Source organism: Uranotaenia lowii, chromosome 2, assembly GCF_029784155.1.
Source record: "Uranotaenia lowii strain MFRU-FL chromosome 2, ASM2978415v1, whole genome shotgun sequence".
Lineage (NCBI taxonomy): Eukaryota > Metazoa > Arthropoda > Insecta > Diptera > Culicidae > Uranotaenia > Uranotaenia lowii.
This window is the reverse complement of record NC_073692.1, coordinates 280,584,746-280,607,924: the sequence shown is the minus strand read 5'-3', so window position 1 is coordinate 280,607,924 and position 23,179 is coordinate 280,584,746. Positions and strand designations below refer to the sequence as shown.

Genomic DNA, 23,179 nt, shown 5'->3' with positions numbered 1-23,179 from the left:
CTCCTCCTCCGACAACCCAGGCAGCGAGCGTAGGAACCGAAAATGCGAAAGCAGACTCCGAAGCGAAGCCGTTTCACATACATACAACATCCGCACGAGCACACATACACACTCACTCGTACAAGCAACTGAACAGAACTTAATTAAATTCTAAGATGAATTGTTTGAGTAAATTACACAAATAAATAGATTATTTTAATTACATTCTTCCCAGCATTAATGCAATAAATTATAATGGAAAGTGCTACCCATTTTGTGTGTGCTAAACTAAAATAGACATTTCAGACACAGAGAGATGAAAAAGAAAATCGTTGGAAACGTATTTGGAATATCGTTGAACGTAATCTGTCATTGAAAAGCGTTAGTGAAAAATAATGTTTTATTTCCAATATTCCCTTCTGATACTTTCTGTTGCGTTTCTTCAATCATTGTGTCAGGTCATATCAGCTGTAGAATAACCACGGTCGCGAAATTTTGCTTACGATTTCTTACTCAAAAAATTTCGAACGGCCCCTTCGATAATAGGCTTTCTCTGTAAACAGCTGGTTAAGCATTGATTGGGTATTTAGTTTAAGGCACGAGAATTTTCCAAAATCAATGTTAATTAACTGGTTAGACAAAGTAAGATAATAAGTTCTTGTTAAATGGAAAATTATACAATTAATAAATTTAATTTTAGGATCCATTGAAGAGGGGCGAACCGCCAAAAGCAGCTCAAAACATTTGGACCAACTGGCAAGTAATTTTTTTTTCTCGTCGAAAAAAGTCGATGGAAACAAAAAACAAAAAATCAATGTTAGTGGGCTATAAGTAGATTGAAGTTATGGTTACTACGACTGGTAACCAGAGATGCCAATGTACCTGATTTTTCAGGATTTGGCTGATTTTTCGAGGGTCAGCCTAACAATTTGATAAGCCGTTGCATTTCCCTCATTTTTTAAAATAAGCCTGATTTCGCCTGATTTTTGTGAATGTGATGAAAATGGATAATAAGAAACTTTTTTTTGTCTTTATTATAGAGATTTTTAACTTTTGTTGGTTCGTCTCTTTGATAATAAGAAACTTCATTAGATACCATTGCTGAAGTGAAAATGTTAAACGACGACCAAAAAAAAGGTCATCACTTCGAGCGAAATTTCTGTTATTTTGATCACTTTGACGAAGTCTGATTTTTATTTTCACCAGCCCCTGATTTTTGTAAAAAAAAATATTGGCAACCCTGCACTCTGCTGGTAACTATAAAATAGTCAATGTTTTGAAAACCTTTCGCGGCGCGGCACCATACATAAATGGCAGAAAATGACGCAAGGATTATTAAAATAAATGATACAGCTATATTTAGAGTAAAAGGGATTGTTAAAATCTACCCCTCAAGGAAGAATGACCTTAACGTAGGGTTGCCATCCGTCCCGCAAAAGCGGGACATGTCCCGCTTTTTTGGAAAATGTCCCGCCGTCCCGCTTTTTAGTCGAAATGTCCCGCTTTTTTTAAACTAAGTTTTCAAATTTAAAATAAACAAGTCGGCCTACGTTTGACTAATTTTGCTTTATCAAACTTGCACATCACACAAATAAGATGCTTGCTTTTTCTTTGATCCCTTGTTTCTTTGGGAATGACCTTTGTAATTTTTCAGATGCAATTCCTTTTATTGTCAGATTTCTATCTATCAAACAAGACATTGCATTTAAATTTGTAAGAAGTACTGGTTTTCAATAAAAAAAATATATCATTTGTTATGCATTTTTTCTTTGCCAACCTCCATTTGAGTATGTGACAGTGTCACATTGTGACACGCGTTATGACTCGTATTATTTTTCTATTTTTAAAACTGGTGGAAATCACATGAAAATAAATGTAAAAAAGCATTTTCTTTATTCATAATAACATTTATGCAGTTCGGTGTTGAAACTTGAACATTTGGACACTGAAAACAGTATCGAAAAGCGCTACATTTCAGCACTGAATTCAATTTCGAAAAGTACACTCCACGACCAAGTTTTTTTTAAATAAATTAATTTTAAAGGTAATTTTGCGAATTTGCATAAAATTGTGCATGCAACTTGTTGCAAAACTCGATTTTTTAAGCACTCGACGTAATTGTTGTGTAAATAACTATTTGCTGCATGGTAAAACTTATAGCTTTTCATTATTTAGAAAAAATACCAAAAAGATCCCATTTTGGGTAATGCTAGTGGGAGATTACTAAAAAATGACACACTGATTTTGCACTGAAAGGGATTCTGGAGAATGGTTCATTTGATTTTTATATTTTTGAAATCTTCTCAATCTTGAAACGAAGCTGATGTGAATTTTACAGTGGAAAAAATTAAGCTAATAGATATAATGTAACTCTGTTCACAAACCAAAAATTTCAAGCTTAAGAACATTCCATAAAAAATCACTAAATACCTACGTTGTACATACACAAAATTGATTTGTATAAAATGTAAGCTAAATTGCCTAATGAGAGTTGTTCTCGCAGGGAGTGATTGTTCAGGTCTGGAACTTTAACCGATTTCGGATGATCGTAGAAAAACGTTTTCGTATACTGTGCTATTAAAGAGTTTATTTGATACTGACTTGATTACATATTTGGGCTGGCTTTTTATACCCATTTCGTCCAAACTCTATTGCCTAGAAGTTTTGGGTCTCTGTTTCGATCCTTTCGTCCAGACTCTTTCGGCCTAGAAAGTTTGGGTCTCCTTTCCCATTATCTACCCTTTGTGATCTTCAGGGTTTGATGAGCTACCCTTTCTACCTAGCTACATCTCGATGCTTGGCGACGCTTACTTTCCCGCTTAAGAAAGTGAGTGGAGCTGAGATACCACTTTTCCCGTTTATTTGGCAGCCCGGATTTCCCTAAGGTGAGTACGTTCTCTCTTCTAAGTCTATCTTGATTGCATGAACGTGCCCCAAATGACGAAAAGTAAACAAACCACAGAAATTATCGGTAAGTATGAAACAATTTTGCTTAGCTTAGCGATATGTTGGTGATGTGGATGGTGTACTTCGGCCTCCCCAGGATGAAGTATGCTGCTGGAGCGGCACGTATGCTTGTGCCCCGGCACTGGGTTGAGGCCGTAACATTCCGCCCACCAAAATTAGGTTAATTTTCCTCTCTATTGATGGGAATTTTACTTAAATTGTGCACGGTTTGTACAATTTCCGCCGACTGTACCTTTATCGTTGCCAACCTCGGACGATCGTCAGGCGATGGATGAAGTTTGACAATCCTTCCGAGTCTCCATTGCGCCACCACCAGATTTTTTGACCTGATCAGCACCAGATCTTCTTCCTTTAGCGGGTTCAGGGGTCTTTGCCATTTTCCTTTGACCATTAACTCCGGGATGTATTCCCGGCTCCACCTTTCCCAGAAATGATTTTTCAGCTGAGTTACGTATTTGAACCTCACGTCGTAGGGTAAGTCTGCGCTATTCGGGTATTGCGCACCTTCGTTTGCTTCGATGATTGGCCTGCCGATCAGAAAATGTCCCGGAGTTAACGGTCTTAGATCATTCGGATCACTTGTTTGAGGGGACAGCGGTCTGGAATTTAGTATCGCCTCGATTTCCGTCAGCAGAGTGCTAAATTCTTCAAAGGTCAGCTTAGCATTCCCCGCAACGATGTTGAGATGCCTTTTTGCACTTTTTATGCCGGCCTCCCAGAGACCGCCCATGTGCGGTACGCCCGGGACGTTGAAGTGCCATTGCGTTCCTCCCCCTGCCAGAAAGTTTGCCATACGGTGATTGTGGTCCGGGGATTGTATTTTTTGGTACCAATCCCGCATTTCTTTGGCCGCGCCTTGGAAATTGGTGCCGTTATCACTGTAGACGTGGCCGACTACGCCTCGCCGCGCAATGAATCGCCTAAACGCCGCCAAGCATGCTTTCGTCGTTAGTTTGCTCACCGCCTCGATGTGCACGGCCCGCGTGGCGAAGCATACGAAAAGAGCGATGTAGCCTTTGCTAGTGCTCGCGCCTCGGCCTCGTCGTTCCACGATGTTGATTGGACCGCCGTAGTCTACGCCACAGTAGAAAAATGGTGGTGATTGCTGTAGTCGTTCTGGGGGAAGTTGGCCCATAACCTGCTGCACTATGCCTCGATTTGGGTTCGCCTTGAAGCAAGGAACGCAGTTCCAGACTGTGTTTCTGGCTAGATTTCGTCCTTTAGGAACCCAAAAGGTACGCCTGACGTGATCTAGAAGCGCCTGCGCTCCTAAGTGGTGGTTTCGAACATGCGCTTGTTGAAAAATAAGTCTCACCAGCTTACTTTCCGGTGGTAGAATCCAAGGGTGCTTCGCTTCGTACGGCAAATTCGATCTAGCCAGTCTGCCGCCCACCCTGAGCAGTCCTCCGTCCAAAAACGGTGTCAACGGCCACAGCTTGCTCTTCTCTGGCAGCGAGTCTCCCTTTTGCAGCGCGGTGATTTCAGCGTCGTAGGCTTGATGCTGAGTATACCGTATCAGCTTACGTTCTGCCCCCTGGATTTCTTCAACCGTTAGGGGTCCCGACGTTCGATCTTCCGGTGGCATTTCGCAGTGGTCCACGAAGCGATGAATCCACGCCAACACTCTGAACAGCCGCACTGTGCTGGAATACTTGTTCAGGAGATGGTCAAGCGTCTCGCTTTCACTGACGAAGTACGCCTGCGCTGGATATACCTTTCGTTGCTCCTTATCCACGGAGCGTTCTTCGGCCGGGGTAAGGTGTACACTTGGTACCTCACTGGTTTCCTCCGGGTCCCAGGATGGACCACACCACCACAACTTGTTGCTTGCCAACGTCACAGGGGCTGCTCCACGACTCAAGAGATCCGCCGGGTTTTGTTTTGTAGGAACGTGACGCCAGTTAATCGCCGGTAGGACCTCGTTGATCTGCACCACCCGATTCGCGACGAAGGTTTTCCACCTTGAAGGGTCTCCCGAAATCCACGCTAACGTGGTCATTGAATCGCTGAAAGCTACTGTTTTATGAATCTCCATGCGAAGGTTATCTTTGACCGTCCTTATTAGCTCGGCCAGCAGGGCAGCCGCACACAGCTCACTTCTCGGAATGGTGGGTCGGTTGATTGGACATACTTTTGATTTCGAGCACAACAGCCTGGAACTGGTGTTGCCTCTGTTGTCGACCGCTCGCAGATAGACCACCGCTCCGTATGCTAGCTCCGAAGCGTCGCAGTATCCATGCAGAAATAGGCGGGTAGGTTGATCGATGCTTAATATGCGCCGAGGGACTCTCACTCGCCAAACTTCTCCCAAATGAGTCAGGAACATCCGCCATCGTTGATTAAAGCTAGGCGGCAGTGGATCGGACCAATCACAGCTGATCTTCCAAATCTCCTGCATGAATGCTTTCGCTATGGTTATGACTGGTCCGATCAAGCCGAGTGGATCAAATATCTTGGCGATCGTGGATAGAACCTGCCTCTTGGTGTAGCTCTCCTGGTAAGCGTCGAAATTAGCTTCGAAGATAAATATGTCTCCGCGACACTGCCATCTGATTCCGAGTGTTTTAACAGTAGCGTCGGGTTCAAAGTCTAACGCCATCTCCGTGGCGCAGTCCTCTCGAGGTACTCCTTCAAGAACTGCCGGTTCGTTGGAGGCCCACTTCCGGATCGGAAAACCGCCTCTTGCCAGCATTGCCGTCAGCTGCTCTCTTTTCTGCCTAGCCGCTGTCATGGAAGCCGCCCCGGTCAGGCAGTCGTCCATGTAGAAATCGTCTATACACTCTTGAGCCACGGGAAAATCTGGGCCTTCATCGATGATGAGCTGTTTTAGCGTCCTGGTCGCCAAGAATGGTGCGCACGTCAAACCGAATGTTACTGTATTCATACAGTATTCCGCCACCTTGCGACCCGGCTCTTGCCAGATCATTCTCAATCGCTCACTGTCCTCTGATGAAACACGGACCTGGAGGTACATCTTTTCGATGTCCCCCGTTAGAGCCACTGGATGCCGTCTGAAGTTGAGCAGTATGTGGTACAGTGATTTTTGTATTACCGGCCCCGTCATAAGCAGGTCATTCAGCGCAACACCATTCTTGGCTTTCATCGCTGCATTGAACACCACCCGGAGCTTAGTGGTGGTACTCTCCTTCTGGACCCCATGGTGTGGCAGATATATTAGCCGTTGAGCCTTCGTTAGTGGAGCCGCACGACTAATGTGGCCCGCGGTGATAAACCCGTTGATATAATCTTCGTAAAGTTTCCTCTTCTCTGGATCCCTTTGTAGTTGCCTGCAAAGTGCGTTGAATTGCTGCAGCGCCTCGTATCCCGTTTCGGCCATCTCTACCGGGTCTCGTTTAAAGGGAAGTTTGACTACATATCTACCAGTGTGATCTCTGGTAGTATGTAGTCGATAGTGGTCTTCGCACCGCTGTTCTTCATCGGAGAGGATTGGCTGTGGAACTAAGGTCTCTAGCTCCCAGAACCGTGCGACCATCTGATTTAACGAAAGCGGTGTTTCATCGGATGGTAACGTAGTAATCAGACTGAGTGCGGTTGGGTTTTCCGGCCTTCCGGTGTAACACTCACCGGCCACCACCCAACCCAATACGGTTTGTTGGAGGACCGGCTTGAACGGCCCAAGTGGAATTCGGTTGCTTTCCAGAAGCTTGTAAAAGACTCCGGCCCCGATAAGCAGGTCGATGTTCGCTGGAATATGGAAATTTTCGTCCGCAAGTGGCAGCCCTGGTTCCAATCCCCAACCGCTTACGTCGCATACTTGGTTCGGTAAGCGGCCAGAAATTGTTTCCAAAATAGCACACTCGATGGTTGCCTCGAAGCTGGAGTGTCGGGATCCGATAGTGAGCGAAGCGGCCTTGCGCAGCTTGGTTGCCATTCCGGAGATTCCTTTCAGAGGAATGTCGATGCGACAGGTTCGCGATTGCAGTCGTTCCACGAGGCTGGCCGTAACAAAAGATGCCTGTGAACCGGAATCCAGAAGGGCTCGAGCTGGGACGCGTTCTCCGGTGGCGCTCTTGACCCAAATGACGGCTGTAGCGAGAATTACGGATGAGAAGTGGTCCGCCGCGACATGGTTCACCGTTCCGAAAGACAGGTGCACCTGAGTTGGCACCAGGCTGTCGTGCAGAAGCGTGTGATGACTCTGGTTGCACCGCTTACATTTTCCCGCGCCGCATGGCTCCGTTCCATGGCCTGTGCGCAGGCAATTGGTACACGACCCCAGTTGCCGAATGGTTTGGAGTCTCTCTGAATCAGTAGCGACGTAACTTTGCATCCGTTGTCTTCCCACTAATTTTCCGCCCACCGTAGGTCGTGGAGTCGCACCAGTAGTAGTGCGAAATGATGAATTGTGAGCTGTTTCTAATGCGTAGGCCCGTTGGTCGATAAACACCAGAAACTCCTCCATCGTAGCGGGGTATTCGAATGATGCGGTGCGGTCGATCCATGTTTGCCGGGTATCTACATCCACCTTCATCAGTAGCAGATGAATCAACCAGCAGTCCCTTTCCTCCCTGCTAAGCGCGGTCAAGGCTCGAATGATATCATCCGCCGTGTCGAACAGCCTCCGAAGGGAATGCCCGGATGGTACCGAGGTGTACGTTTTTAGATAAAATAATTTTTGAGCTCGGGTAAGGTTGTGGTTGTTATGCACTGCACTGATGAACAGGTCGTAGAATGATGACCACTCTCCGTATTCGCCCGAAAACGTCGGCAAAATACCCTTCGGCAGATGCAGCTCCGGGGTAGCTAGCCGCACACTTGTTGGCGACCGACGTATGGGTGCCTCCTGCTCCGTGCCCGGTACGTTCGTCGCGTTTAGTATTGCAGGTTCCGGTGCGATCGGTGCCCGATTACCTAATGATGACGAAAAGCTCTCGTCAGCATTGGTCGGAAGTTCGGGTTCACCATCGCTTGGTTCCGGTTCCCTCTTCTCCTCCGTCCGCAGTAGAGCGCGGACTCTGCCGTTTAGAACGGCCTTCGCTGCGTTGAACCGTGCCACCAAATCCGCTTCGGCATCTAGATGCTCCTCCAAACTGGGAACATCCATGCAGGACTCGAGAATCTCCTGTTGGATAGCTCGAAAGTCTTGCCATAGCTCCTGGATGCACCCCAGTTCAGCATTAAGGCCATCAATGCTGTTGATGCCGCCGCCAGCTTCGATACGTTCTTCGGTCCTACGCAGCCGTCCTTCGATGACGTTTCTCTTAACGATTAGCTTGTCCATCCTGTCTACAGCGCCAAATGTTCTCGCAGGGAGTGATTGTTCAGGTCTGGAACTTTAACCGATTTCGGATGATCGTAGAAAAACGTTTTCGTATACTGTGCTATTAAAGAGTTTATTTGATACTGACTTGATTACATATTTGGGCTGGCTTTTTATACCCATTTCGTCCAAACTCTATTGCCTAGAAGTTTTGGGTCTCTGTTTCGATCCTTTCGTCCAGACTCTTTCGGCCTAGAAAGTTTGGGTCTCCTTTCCCATTATCTACCCTTTGTGATCTTCAGGGTTTGATGAGCTACCCTTTCTACCTAGCTACATCTCGATGCTTCGCGACGCTTACTTTCCCGCTTAAGAAAGTGAGTGGAGCTGAGATACCACTTTTCCCGTTTATTTGGCAGCCCGGATTTCCCTAAGGTGAGTACGTTCTCTCTTCTAAGTCTATCTTGATTGCATGAACGTGCCCCAAATGACGAAAAGTAAACAAACCACAGAAATTATCGGTAAGTATGAAACAATTTTGCTTAGCTTAATTTGGACTATAATTATGCTTTTTCCTCTAACTTTTAGGTTTAACATATGCACTTAAAGCTAGGGTGGCCCTCTGAGTCCTAGCAAAGAGAAATTTTTAATGGAAGGTGAGTTTTTCATGCGATATGTTGGTGATGTGGATGGTGTACTTCGGCCTCCCCAGGATGAAGTATGCTGCTGGAGCGGCACGTATGCTTGTGCCCCGGCACTGGGTTGAGGCCGTAACAAGAGTCTTTTCAAAGCATTTGTTTAATCATGACATTTAATCGCAAGTATGGTAATAATCAAGAAAATATCTTGACATTTTTTAATACAAAAAAAACAGCTTGTGAAGCTGATAATTATTTCATCATTGATTTAATTTTTGTTTCAATCAATGTTGTTTAAACGTCTTTGTCTTTCTCACTTCTTTACCAACACAAAGGCATTAAAAAGCTTCAACTTTGTTCGATGTTTACGCCTGAATTTGAAAGCATAGGCGTTGGGTAGGAAAGCAGATGTTATATCAACTGAACTGTGCCTTCATCATCGATTTATAGAACTTTATACCCAAGTAAAAAAGCATCGCACTTTTAGAGTAGAAAAAAATTTCACATTTGTTACATACATTTCATGACTTTTTTAAACTAATTTTTAAAATGTCCCGCTTTTTTCTCTCTAAATGTCCCGCTTTTTTTGAAAACCATCTGGCAAGGCTACCTTAACGGGCTAAACTCCTATCAAAAAGAAAAAAAATCAAAAAGAAAAAGAAAATCTACCCCTGTTTCTTTTTTTTATTTCTATTTCTACCACGCTTGGCCTACTAATGAATAGTGGTAGCTCCCACTCTATATGTAGGTACATATCTTCCATTTCATAGTAGTTGACCCATGCTGAACAAAAATTTGGTATGTGATGAAAATACATCTCAATGAAATTCTACTTGCTCATTTTCACCATCTTTCATTTCTTCTAACTTTCTATCTGTCTATAAAAAAGAAAGATCATAATATTGGAATGTTCTTAAAAAAACATTACTTTTACCAATAAGGCTGTTAAACTGTTTGTTAAATACTTTGTTTCTATTTTAAAAACATATTTCATTTTGTACCTTAAACAAAGTCTTGCTACCAATTTTGAAAGTGTCTTTATAACCCCTAAGTATTACCACCTGTATTAGGAATCAGCTAAAGCGTAGGGAAATTTCCTATCAAATATTAGATCGCTGCACTGGTTAAAAGTGTCTCCTGATCATATTCCTTCGCCCAAACCTACAACAACGAATGTTTCGCTAACCTCGGTCCTAAAGTACAAAATTATCCTTTAATCCCTCTCGCTCTCTTTTCAAACCTATCACTTGAGCACTACCAGGACGTGGTCGGCGCCGTAATTGATGTTTTAAGAAAGAGCATCAGTTTTGGGCATTGTAAATGTGAAACCAATCCCAGGTTCCATTTTTTTGACCTATGAACAAAATTGTTGTCCTCGGTCAATCATTTAGTAGCAACCATTGGTAATGTGAAACTTTTTCTACTAAGCCACGCCTGCGATCGTAGAATTTGAAGTGGAAAAACGAGAATTATTTAATGAAACGGCAACAAACTTCGAGAAAATGTTTTTTCAACTTCTACTTCTACTTCAACTTCAAATACGGTCAATATCAACTTGACGTATTTCTTTCAATTTTGCATTTGAAAAACCTGAACACCCCTCATTTTGAAGGTGTGTGTGTATGTAGAATGTTGCTCCTATTTTGATTTTGGGATTCACTCTTCAGTTGTCTAAATGCCGTCCAAGGAAGAAGAGCAGCGTATCAAAATTTTGCTCGCGCATCTCGAAAATCCGAGCTACTCGCACGCAAAGCTGGCAAAATCGCTAAAAGTTGCCAAATCAACCGTTACAAATGTAATTAAAGTGTTTGGGGAACGTTTGTCGACAGCCAGGAAGTCTGGATCGGGGGGAAATCGAATCGAAACCGGAAGCCGCTGAGACGACAAAGAGAGTTGCCGGTAGTTTCAAACGAAACCCTAACCTCTCTCTCCGAGATGCCGCAAATAAGCTTGATGCACAGCAAAAAATTTCTAAAAGTACACGGAATCTAAAAAACGAGTGATCTATTTTTTCTTGAGTATAATTGCAAAAAGATGTAATTTTAAACTCTTTTTGATGTAATATTAGACTTTTTTCAAAAATAGGATAGAAATAAACTGTTTTGATGTTATTTTATATTGCGTCATGCAAAAATCAACCGGTCAATGAAATTTATGTCACAAACAGTGTAAAGTTAGATCTGTTTGATTTAAAATTGAATGTAAACAAAGTAAACAAGTCGAAAAATTATTCGGAAACGAGTCGATCAAAGGCGTAGCTACCTACAGCAGAGTGTTTTAAAGTCGTAAGTATACGTGAAATGAAGAGTACGGCTGAAACTGACTAGTTTTTTCTCCATTACAGCAAGGTCAGATTTTTTCGCAGAGGCTGATATCCGGACAGCTATTATCCGGAGAAACTTTTGTCAGATCAATTCAAGTGTCCAAGTGCTAAGCGAAAGATCATGATTTTCCGGAACCATTCGAGGATACTGATGACGCTGAACTGCAGTAAAAACATCCCCGTGCTGGGAATTCTGATGCAACAACAATTCCAGCTTGACGCTTTCCGTGATGGTGTTTTAATTTTCAGTTATGTAAATAAATGTGAATTAAAAATAATACATATGGGTGTATTCATTCAAAGACAAAAGCAAAAACCTGAATATTTAGCAAAAATATCCATATTTACGATAATAAATTTAAAAATTTACATCCCTGTGTATTTTTACACGACGGCTTCTGTGATCCGATCTCGTGCATTGATTTCGATCTAAATTTACACGCCTCAAAAATTACATCCTGGAAAAAAATAAACCGTGATAGAATTTTACATCGAAATCGATGTTCCGTTTTCGTGCATCGTTTTCAATCTAAATTTACACGAATTTTTCTTGCTGTGTGTATTGTCTACAACCGTGCATCGATCCAAAAAAAAAGCCGGGCTGTCGACTTACAAGAAGGTAGTGACTCCAAATCGCGATGATAAACAAAATACGACGGCCGAAGCGCGATCCCGGAGGCTGTACACGACGATGCTGACGAAGTTTGACTGCGTGGTAATGGACGACGAAACCTACGTCAAAGCCGACTACAAGCAGCTTCCGGGACAGGAGTTTTATACGGCAAAGTGAAGGGGAAAGGTAGCAGATATTTTCAAGCACATGAAACTGTCAAAGTTCGCGAAGAAATATCTGGTTTGGCAAGCCATCTGTACCTGTGTCTTGAAAAGCACCATTTTCATAGCTTCCGGGACTGTCAACCAAGAAATTTACGTGAAAGAGTGTTTGAATAAACGTCTGCTGCCTTTCCTGAAGAAATACGGTTGTTCCGTACTGTTTTGGCAGGATTTGGCATCTTGCCATTACGGTAAAAAGGCCATGGAGTGGTGCGCCGCCAACAACGTGCAGGTGGTTCCCAAGGACAAGAACGCTCCCAACACGCCAGAGCTCCGCTCAATTGAGAAATACTGGGCTATTGTCAAGCGGAACCTAAAGAAGACAAAAAACTGCTAAGGACGAGCAACAGTTCAAGGCAAACTGGCTTTCTGCGGCGAAGAAGGTGGACAAGGTGGCTGTATAAAATCTGATGGCAGGGGTTAAGCGTAAGGCCCGGCAATTCGGATTTGGAAAAACGGAAGCCTAATTGAATATTTTTCCTGAATTTTATACTAATTAAACTTGAAAAAGAAATTGAATTTGATTTTTTAAATAAACGATTTCACCGATTTACACGCGTTTTCCCTTGACCAAATTTTGACCGTATCATCCTTTAGAGCAGGGGTTTTCAGATCATTTGCTCGGCGGAGCACTTTTAAAAACCAAAAAATTTGGCGGAGCACCTACATTTTTGAAAGAATAAAAAACCCAAGTTTTGAAAACTTGATAGTATTTATCGTTTAAATAAGATGTGTCTTGTCATCGTAGCCAATAAAATCAGTAATGAATGGCTACTCTTTGAATAGTCTTGTTTTTATCAACAAAAGATGTATCATCAAAAATTAATAATTTCAATAGAACAAATACGCTTTTTAAGATTTTCCAAGCTGAACAAGTTTGGTTAAATTTGTGTCAGTTGTAGTCTGACGTCTGGTTCCGCGTTAAGTCGGGATCGGTATTTTGTCTCCGAAATTCCAGTTGTGGAAAATGGCAGAAGAATAAATTTAGCTTTATCGGACAAAATTTAAAATTCATTTTTTAGTTGACACCAATACTCCTCCAACGACATTTTGGATACGAATCTTTCCTGAAGCTTTGAATCCGATGTCATATATATCAAGCATTCATATTCTTGAAATGGTAATGATTCTGGTTTCTTTGACATAAAAATAGGCTGTTCCACGCATTCAAAGTTTTCGATCTTTTTAGTATTTTATGATATTATTCGGGGAATTTTGCTGGAAGCCGTTCAACAAATCCTGCGGCAAAAAATTGTAGTTGTAATTGTAAATGACTTCACTATACACGTGGGCCTATTAGTTTAAGTTTACAACAAGGAAAATAAAAATAAATTTATCAACGCAAAGTGTTGTGATTGTCATAATTCTTGGAAATTTTCGGATGATAACTACAAGGTTATTTCTGATTGAATGCTTCTTAAATTCGGAAAGCTGTCCAGGTTGCGCTTTTTGAACGATTCTGCCCAAAATTTGATTTTTCTCTTAATAGTTATGATTTTGCCGATTTAATCGAAGATTGTTATTCCTTTACCTTGCATTGAAAAACTGAAGCCATTCTTAATTCAAACAGGCGAGACAACGTGCATGTCGATGAAAGATGTAATGACTACTACCGCAACTTTTGGTCTTTTCTTCGATCTTGGCAACGAATCCAGCAGTATTTCCAACTGTAGTATTCGCACCGTCCATACATACATCAATGCAATTTCTTCAAGGAATATTGTTGTCCGCAACATAATCATCAATTATTTAGCTTGAAAATTTCAGCCCCCGACGTGGAAGTTAGCAACGGTTTGCAAAGGAACAAATCTTCTTCGAAACATTCAGAACCTTGATAGCGAACAAATCTATTATATAAAATTCTCTTGTAACGGTGTTTGTAGTACTACTCCTCCGAAAGGACCGAAACGATTCGAATGAAATTATTTTTAGAATATTCTGTAGCCATGCGAATCGGTTTATATCGAATAAAAACAACAAAAAGTCGCATCAATTGTCCGTAATCATTAAATTTGTAATAAAATGAATCAAATTAAAGTCATGGCCTTCAATTTTTTCGAGATTTTCTTTACTTTGGGCGCCGGGCGGGCGGTTTGTTTTTCGTCTCTATGGTCAAGGCGTCGCAAGCAAACGTCGTAGGAGGTTAGTAACTATGGCATAGCATACTGTTTAGTGAGAAATTTTGGGCGCGCATTTCTCAACCAAGCATAATTTCGATGCATGTGGTGACCACATGAAGCCTAGATGTGTTTTTTCTTCTTGATTCCTAGATCATTTGTACAGCACATATGTAGTAATGAATGACGCCCATATGTGACCCAGATTAATATTTTGCCGATCAAATCAAAACCATTCAAACTATTTGAAAAAATGAAAACTTCAATTCGTGTTATTTCAAGAAAGAATTGTTGTCTAAATAATATGAATTTAGTACTGATACGTATGAAATAATGGTATGACTCTTTGTGGACATTTGAAAAAAGAAAAGTGGAAAGACTTGGTTTATAATCCAAAACGCTAGAAATATTTTTCAAACATGTACAAATGTGCTTCACAGAAGTTGTATCATGCGCCATTAAATTTATAAAACAACCACAAAATCCGTTGCAAATGAACAGACACATGAATTGAACAAGAGCCTGTCCTTTAAAATGGATTATATAAGATTGATGTTCATTTGAAGGCCGAATGCAATGAAGTGAGAACGTTCAACATTTACAAAAAATGTATACATGATTTCTAAGTTTATAAATGGTTGGGCCCAAATAAACAATCTGACTAAATAAACTTAACTTTTTTTTTTTAAATCGTTCACCAAAAAACTGTTTACAGGTTCCCTATTTGTTTACACAGAATTCAAGTACGTACTTTACATAAATGTGTGTTTAACATATTTTGATTACGTAGGTGAGACTTTAGATCCGAGACATTTTTTTTGTGATTGATATTCCAGAAGCATAATTATTTTGATAGCAGAAGCTGAATTTGTTTTTTTATAAGTTTTTGTTATGATCTAAAAGTGTTGAAAATAAAATTAACTCCTGTCATTTCGCACGGTGAAACAAGTGGCAATGCGCCTTTAAGTCATGAAACATATTCCAATTTTTCTCTAAAATAGTCAGATAGGGTATCCCGAGTGTTAAATCTGAACGGATATTTAAAATTTTTAAATGTCGAGGTAAATTTACATGAAAATTTCCAGAAAAAAAGAATGAACTCATGAAATCATCGTGGCCTTGAAAGATTAGTTTTTTTTTATGTTTTAAATTTTTTAAAACCTGCGTTCCAATTTAATCTTATTGAATCTTGAAAATATCACATAATCTTAAACAGAATAGCAAATCACCTTTAACACTGTTTAGGAAAATTTTAAATCAGACAACAATGGTTTATATTGGCAGGTATGTATTAAAGGATGAAAAAGAAGATAAAAATGCTTTAATTCGGTTGAATAACAAAAAATTTAATCATATCTTTTCTCCTTTCAAAACCAAATAAAATTTCTTTGAATATTAACCCAATAAATCAAGACTTCTTGATTTAATTAGCATTTTTTGCTAAAAAAAATGGGCGAACCTTTTTTTTGGACATGATTTTGATGAAAATATGGATATAAATAACCACTGCTTCCAAATGTGAGGAAAGTGAAACTGCTTGAAAATGGTTTGAAAAAAATCATCTCTAATGTTTTTTTTTCTTCAGTTCTAAAAAATATACCATCAAAAGCTACTCGGGAGCTAAAAGTGCTGCGCTAGGCAGAATATTGAGCAAACACTCCAAAAATTGTCCTGATATTCAAAATTCTTCTTCCATAAAGTTTCATATGCAATAAATTCCAATAAATGAGAAATTTTTGATTTCGATTTAAACCTTAAAGTGAACTCGAGCAAAGCGGAGTCAATCAACTAAATTGTATACAATAAATGAAACATAGATAATCAACATATGTTATTTATGGAACAAGTTATAAAGAGTGGATTTTTTTTAGCATGAGATTTACCAAGTTTGATGGTAACGTTGAGTGCTGAAAAAATTGAATTTGCAACGGGAAGCTGATACCTGATATCATTCGGCAATATTCAAAGCATCCGAATCAAAGAAATGTAAATTAAAAGGATTCATGTAAGATGTATGTAAAATTGATTGGAGATATTTTTTGAATAATCAGTTAAAAGACCCGTAGAATTGAGTTAAAATTCCTAGATTTGATTCCGATATAATTGAGCAGGCCAATTCTAGCAAACGGAAAAGATTGATACGTTTAAAAACTAGGACATGTTCAAGAAAGCGAGACGATTAACAACTCAAGATTTGATGCTTTTTTTAAGTCAAACAGCGAAAAAAAAAATGAAATAGACGCCAAGTTTAAAATGGTAAGACGAAGTTTACCGGGTCTGCTAGTATCTAGTCTAGAATTTCTAGTCCTGCTATATCTGTGGATTCGTCAAGCTGCGTGTCGAATTTTGAAGCTCTTAATCGAGAAACTAAAATGCTTTCAACATCTTCAGCCATGTCTCAAATTCGCCAAGAAAACGGGTTGTCAGACATGGGAATCGAATTTACCAATTCCACTGTTTTATTATCAACCATGATACGGACGACTTCTCGAAATTCAAGGTTTGATTAAGTTTTAAGCAATAGTATGAGCTTCTCCAGCTTTTCCAATCGGTAGCTCACCTAGTTCGGCGCAAGAACAGCTTTTGCATTGAGCGTTTTGCACGCTCAGTCCTGCAACTCAACGTTGTTCGATCAAAGCAGTGCACTTCGACAATTCAACATTCTTTGCCAACATCCCTGCAGGGATTCAGCAGCCAGTAAAAACAAAGTAAACAAAATTCGTACTACATGTCCTGTGAATTTTTTTCTCATGTTACGATAAAAATTAAACGATAAAAAAATTTCAGAGTTTTTCGAAGTTGGTTTAAGATTTTCGTTGCGTACGTCGCGGAGCACTTTCAAAGGCTTCGCGGAGCACCAACTTTAAAGCATTTCAGGTTCAACTTCTCCGTACACCTCATCAATAAACGCATTTCAGCACCACCTACTGACGAAAGTTCCTACTAAAGTCACTGATAGTACCACCACTGACCACACTGACATGACACTTAGAACAAAAATTCAACCATTTTCTGTCTAATTTTTTGTTATCAGATTTTGCCGGTTCGCAATACCGACGACAGGTGGCGAACCTGAAAAATCTGACAAAAAATGCCCTGTAGGAAAAATGGTTCTGTTTAGCCCGATTTTATCGTAGAAATTGCGTGTTTTATTTTTAAAGTTGGGTGGCGTTTCCTAACTGGGATAGCATTTCTTCAAATCGATCGATGCGCACTCTGGAATCGACATTGCGTACTGTTGGAAAAATTATCCAGAAAACGAAATCGAGTGTCCAGTCAGTATGGTCAGTTGTACCACCATCACCACCACCAGCGGCAGCAACACTCCTACCAAATCAGAAATCCGATAAAAGTAGTTTAGATCTTCGATGTTTATACATGATAGTTGGAACTTTCTCCACATGATGGCGTGCTTGATGAGTTGTCTTTTTTTAAGAATGAGATATATTGGTTTTATTACTATGTTTGATATTAAGCTTGATTGATTATAACCTCTTCAGACTAGTCAATATCATTAAGAGATCCTTCCGATAGCAAAATCAAACATCAATCAGCCAGCTGTACATCGAGGTTGACTTACTTTGTGGTTTCGATGGATACAAGTTGGTGATGCATAAAATGTACCTTCTACATTCTAGCTAGATGTTTTTCTTATTCAATCGGTGCTCGTCCAACGGAAACGTGCATCCGACAATACCACATGTTGCTCAACCGGCTTTGTAGTTGGAGCTGTGATGGAGTACCGGAAACAATCCGGCGTATGACTTTTATTTGTGAATGATTGATATCATTATTGTAATTGGCATTGCAAGCATCATTTCCGATGTATTGAAGCCTGATGCCGAAAATTGGTTGCAAATATGTGAATTTAAATACAATAACCGGCGAAGATACATCTTATGACGGAAAGCTTGTAAAATTTTGTGGATTTTGAATAGAAAATACATATGTTACGAATGTGTTACCTATGAGGAAAAGGAAGGAAATAAAGGGGAGGAGGTTTTGGAAACCATCGAAAATTGTTTACGCCCCTTACTAAAACGATGAGTAATGAAGTTTAACTTTTCTATTTGAAAATCGTTCGCTAATAATGATTGTCGCCTGTGAACCTATTCCATTCCACTCAAAATAATTCAATTAAATTTTACTCAAAATGTGAACCAAACTTCATTTCGGAAAACTTTTCTAAAATATTTATCAAATCGAAAGGTACTCTAATTGTTAATTTGAAATTTAAATTAAATTTCTTATTCATGTTTTATTAACACAGTAATTTTCTAAAATTTCGTAACACTCTCATGTTTAAATTTAGCCTTACCCAGACAAATTTTGAGTGCACCGAAACAACCGCAAACCTACATCATGAGGCATCATTTCTTGATGGGTGGATGGGTCGGTCGGCGGTCTTAGCTCGATCACAAAGTTTAGGGAAAATCGAGCAAGAAATGTATAACGAGCAGTTTTCTCTGCATCAATTATTTAGTGGGGGCTGCAGACAGAATCAAGAAAAGAATTGAGTCCACCAACCAGGCAGAGTGTTAGGGAAGGAGTCTGGAAAAGGATATCTTGGTCTCGGGCACTCAGTTGTTCGTCGAAGGCCCGGGCCCGCCGTTTTCTTTATTCATGCACTCCCTGTCTCGTTCCTTCCCCATCCGGATTCGAATTGCTCCAACATCAAGTCGCGCCAAGGAACAGAGAAAAAAAATGGAGGAACGAGTCAGAAAAAGGAATCTACTTTCCCGTCTTTGGCGTGTTGTAGTGCAGCACTCTCTTTGATTATGGGTATCATTTTTGAAAAAGACTTTCCGTTAAATTTGATTGCCAATTATGGGTAAACCATTCTTGCTGCTGGTACCCTTTGGAAAATTGGTTAGCTTCTGCTATTGGATTATTGAATCTTCAATTGGGAATGCTATTTTTATACCAATTAGACGGAACTGAAAGGTTCCGTTTGATTCTGGGGTCTTCCTGAAGCGGGTGAAATTCTTAATCGAAAGATTTAACGATTTGATTAAAAATGTTTAACTTATCGTGAAAAGTGAAATATGAAGAAATATTATCTGTTTTCTTTTGTTCTGATAACAATTTATAATTTCAAGTATGTTATGTAGTAAGTTCTTCAATCCAATATTTAAAATAAACTGCTTAACAAATACCATTTTTTATCCTTTTACACACAAATCAATAGATGATCGTACACTCAGGCTCACGCAACAGATCTTAAATTTTTGCCCTTTAATGACTTTCGATTGCCATGATATTTTTAATCCAATACTATCTCCCTATTATGGTAACAGTCTTATTTTAGACCAGGTGATTATTTTCGGTCCATGTTGCCCTCTTATAAATCAATGAAAATTTTTAGTAAATATCTAAAGTAATTACGGGAGTTTTAAATAATTTTTTCTACATTTTTCATGATTGATTGCTTTATAAGAGAGATATTAGCAAAGTGATATAACATAATCATCTGGTCCAAATTAAGTCCGTTTCCCTATTAGACGAAATTTGACGTTTCATCAATTTTTTAGACTGTAGATGCAGAGGAAATTCTACTTTTTTGGGCTCAATTGTCTAGGGCATTTGACTGGTAAATCAATCATCGAGGAATCGAATCCCACTGCCTCCCCAACTTTAGGTTAAGGAAAAAACTTCACGGAGAAAAAAGACGACTGTTGTTCTAATTATTTTAGTTGTTTGTACTAATCATCAACTATAAACTGATGTTTTACCTTACGCAATCAACTATGAATATAGTAGATTCAACTTTAATGATTGATTCAACTGTAAATGTTATAGATTCAATTTCAATTGTAATATTGACTCTAGGCATTCAACTGTAAATATATTTAATTCAACTACAAACTGCTGATTGACCTAATGCAATCAACTTTGAATATGAAGCTGTTTTTTTAGAAATGGGACACTTAGTTTTGCTGATAGATCATTTTCTAGTAATCGGATACACAAAATTTTGACAGCATTTTTTTCCTGTAAAAAGTACTATCCGATTTATGTTTTTTCAATTTTAAAATTAACGAGGATAAAAGAAAAAAAAATATTTTGCACGATTTCCTTCAAAATCCTTCATTATGAAAGCTAACGTTGATTATTCATAAAATGTCTGCGCGTGAGGGTCGTAAAAGTTTGCAAACACTGTCAAAAATATCCACAAAATTCGAATCATGCGTTGCTCGCTAAAATTGAAATACTCAGAGCCCGGCTACCTTTTACTCAGACGTCGCCACATGTATGAAGCAGCCGACGGCTGATCTTAATGAACTCAGAAATCAGCGGAAAGATTACTCAGACGTCAGAAAATTCGGCATTCAGAGTACTCGAGTGCTTGAAGGCGACAACTGAGTAAATGTTGATCAGTTTGTGCGAAACGGTCGGACTTCGTTTGTTTTCGTGCAACAAAAACTGGAAAATTTACATGGTAAATATGCATTTTAAAGGTTATTTCTAGACATCAATCCGATTTTCTTCATATTGCAGGATACTGAGCCGAAGTCCACAAGAAAACATCCACCGAATTGATTCTAGTTAATATGTCCTCGGAAAAGTTCATGGAAAAGCCCTACAGGAATGACCAAAAATCATCTACCCAGGCTGTCACTAGCTGCGATGACGACCGGTCCAAATAAATTTGCCATATCTTCTTAATCCAGTACGGTATAATCAGTCCCAACCCGGGAGACGAAACGCGACAGGTGAAAACTTAAGCCAAAATGTTCATATAAATATTGTTTTTTTTAATAAAGGTGAATGAATATATTTCGACTTTTGTTATTAATCGAATCGACAAATCCATCATTTGCCCGAATAATAATACAGGTTTTAACTATTCTAGCATGAAAAAAGCGGCCAAAACCGCTTCAGAATTATCCGCGCATTCTGAGTAAGCACGACTCAGATGTCGCGAAAAGGGCTGTTAGTCAGTTCTGAGTTAAAGCCGTTTAGTCAGAACTGAGTAGGTACGGTTTTGGCGACAACTGAGTAATCGTCACTCTGAACTGAGTAGCTGAAAGTTAGCGAGTGGAGTGAAGTACATGATCAACAACTTCTGCTGATGGTCATCTGGGAAGCCAAGGCTCATACCAAAATTTTTAATTTTTGATAGCGAAAAACTAAGTGTAGATTGCTGAAATGTCTTGAAGATTTTTCTCCGATAAGCTGAAAGTGTTGCCAAGCTATGACTATTAAAACCTTACCTCAAACAATTAATTTCTGTTTGGTCCAGAGCTCGTAAGCTGTATAGCCGGTACCGAGGCAATGTGACATGTGTCAATGTGAATTCTGATGGACGACAAACTTATGAAAACCCCTATTTATTTTAAACAACTTCCAGCGGTTGAATCCTATAAAATTTCTGATCGTGGCAATGTCCCTTGCAGATTAAAGTAAAAATATAATGATTTTCCCAGACTTTGGAAAAATATAACAAATTTTAATACATAAACTTTGGTTTCAAAAGGTACAGATCAAAAAAGTATTCTTGTACGTATATTTCGCAACCTACGATCCTAACTAACGGATCATACTTGAAGTTCAATCTCATGATGAACTTGCTTCGTTTTTATCATGATATATGTTTTATAGCGGCACAAAAATAATCAAGTTTTAATTATTTCGAAGCAGCCGAATCCACCGAATTGCCCTCAGTTTCTTTCAAAAGAGAAGTATTGGGCCAAAAAGTAGCAGAAAATGAAAGGGGAAGATGCCTACCCAAAATACAGATTAGACGAAGTGTAAGTGGGAAAAACTGATCAATATTATGACTCAAAAAAGTGTGCTCCGGCCGATGGAAGGTTCCAAGAATAAAGTAGGAATATTTCTTGCAAAAAACGTTAATTGTTTTCAATTTTTTTCTTGACTTATAAGATTACCTTTATTTTCTTCATAGAAAGTATTTCGATCCAACGAATGATTTTTTAGATACACGCTTTCGTAACTGTCCCGCTTCTAAATGAACTGAGCTTAAGTTTCGAGCATAACAAGCAGGAATGATCTTCAAATTGTTGAAAAAAAATTAAAACAACCGAAAAGCCAGAAACATTAACACTTTCATTGAAAACTATAATTTTGATTGCCTTAACATTTTTGACGTTATTTCAAATATATACATAATTAACGAAAAAAAAAACAACTTTACCTAATTTCTGGAGTATTTTAAACATATACAAAAAAAATATATCTGTTTGTAGACAGTCCAAATCATTCCACTAAACCACGCCAGAGTTTTGAATTATCGTCAACTGGGGCAACATGCAACAATTTTCAACTTCAATGGCTTCTAAAAAACTTATGTTCACAGTTAATCGTACCCCTTATGCTTCAAAAGTTTTAAGGATGAAGGGACATCAAATTGGCGTAGTTAGAAAACTTATTGGTTTCTTTAGTTATTTTTAATTTTCTAAAAACATGCGATTTTCACCTTCCTTAGAAAACGGGGTAACTTGCAACAAACTTTGTTTTTAATGAAAAAACTTATGAACACGTATGGAAATTTATAGTTTTTAATATATTTGCGATGCCCTAAACACCATTACGCATGAAAACACCAACTACAGTAATTTTTTTGTTTGTAAAGACTAATTTCCACATTTTTTTCTGAAAATAAGGATGCTGCATACATTTAGGGGTTAAATAATACTACGAAAAATTCCACAAGCTGAAATCATAAAACTAAATGTTTAGATGAATGAAATTTCAATGTTTACAAACGCATGATGCAAAACATTCGTATTCAAGCACATGGAAATGAGATTTACAAGGTGTTTCTTTGATTTGCATCTTGTTGCATTTTACCCCAGACACTTAACTGAATTATAAAAATATTAAAATTGAGTGATTGTTCGAAAAATATTTTTACAACAACAGTGTTGGTAAAGCATGAGGAAACCAGTAAAAAGTTTGTAGGTAATATTATCAACCCATACCGTCATACTGGGTAAAGTTTTTTACGGCATCGAAAAATGTTATAATTTGTACATTTTTGCTCGATTTTTCGAATTTTATATAAAACTAGCTGACCCGGTGTGCTTTGCTACACGTTTCAAAATCAAATTATATTATCAAAATTATTCAAGTTTTTATTGTT

General features: G+C 39.2%; 1 protein-coding gene across 1 annotated transcript; it reads right to left on the bottom strand.

Annotated features, from left to right (window-relative positions):
* Positions 1 to 3,106: 3,106 nt before the first annotated feature.
* LOC129742732 (uncharacterized) lies at positions 3,107 to 8,188 on the bottom strand. The gene has a single exon (XM_055734675.1). It carries the CDS (start codon positions 8,186 to 8,188, stop codon positions 3,107 to 3,109), a length of 5,082 nt encoding a protein of 1,693 aa, XP_055590650.1.
* Between the last annotated feature and the right edge of the window lie 14,991 nt (positions 8,189 to 23,179).

Coding starts and splice junctions, on each gene's coding strand:
- LOC129742732 (XM_055734675.1), bottom strand. CDS start 8,188: ATGGACAAGCTAATCGTTAAGAGAAACGTCATCGAAGGACGGCTGCGT.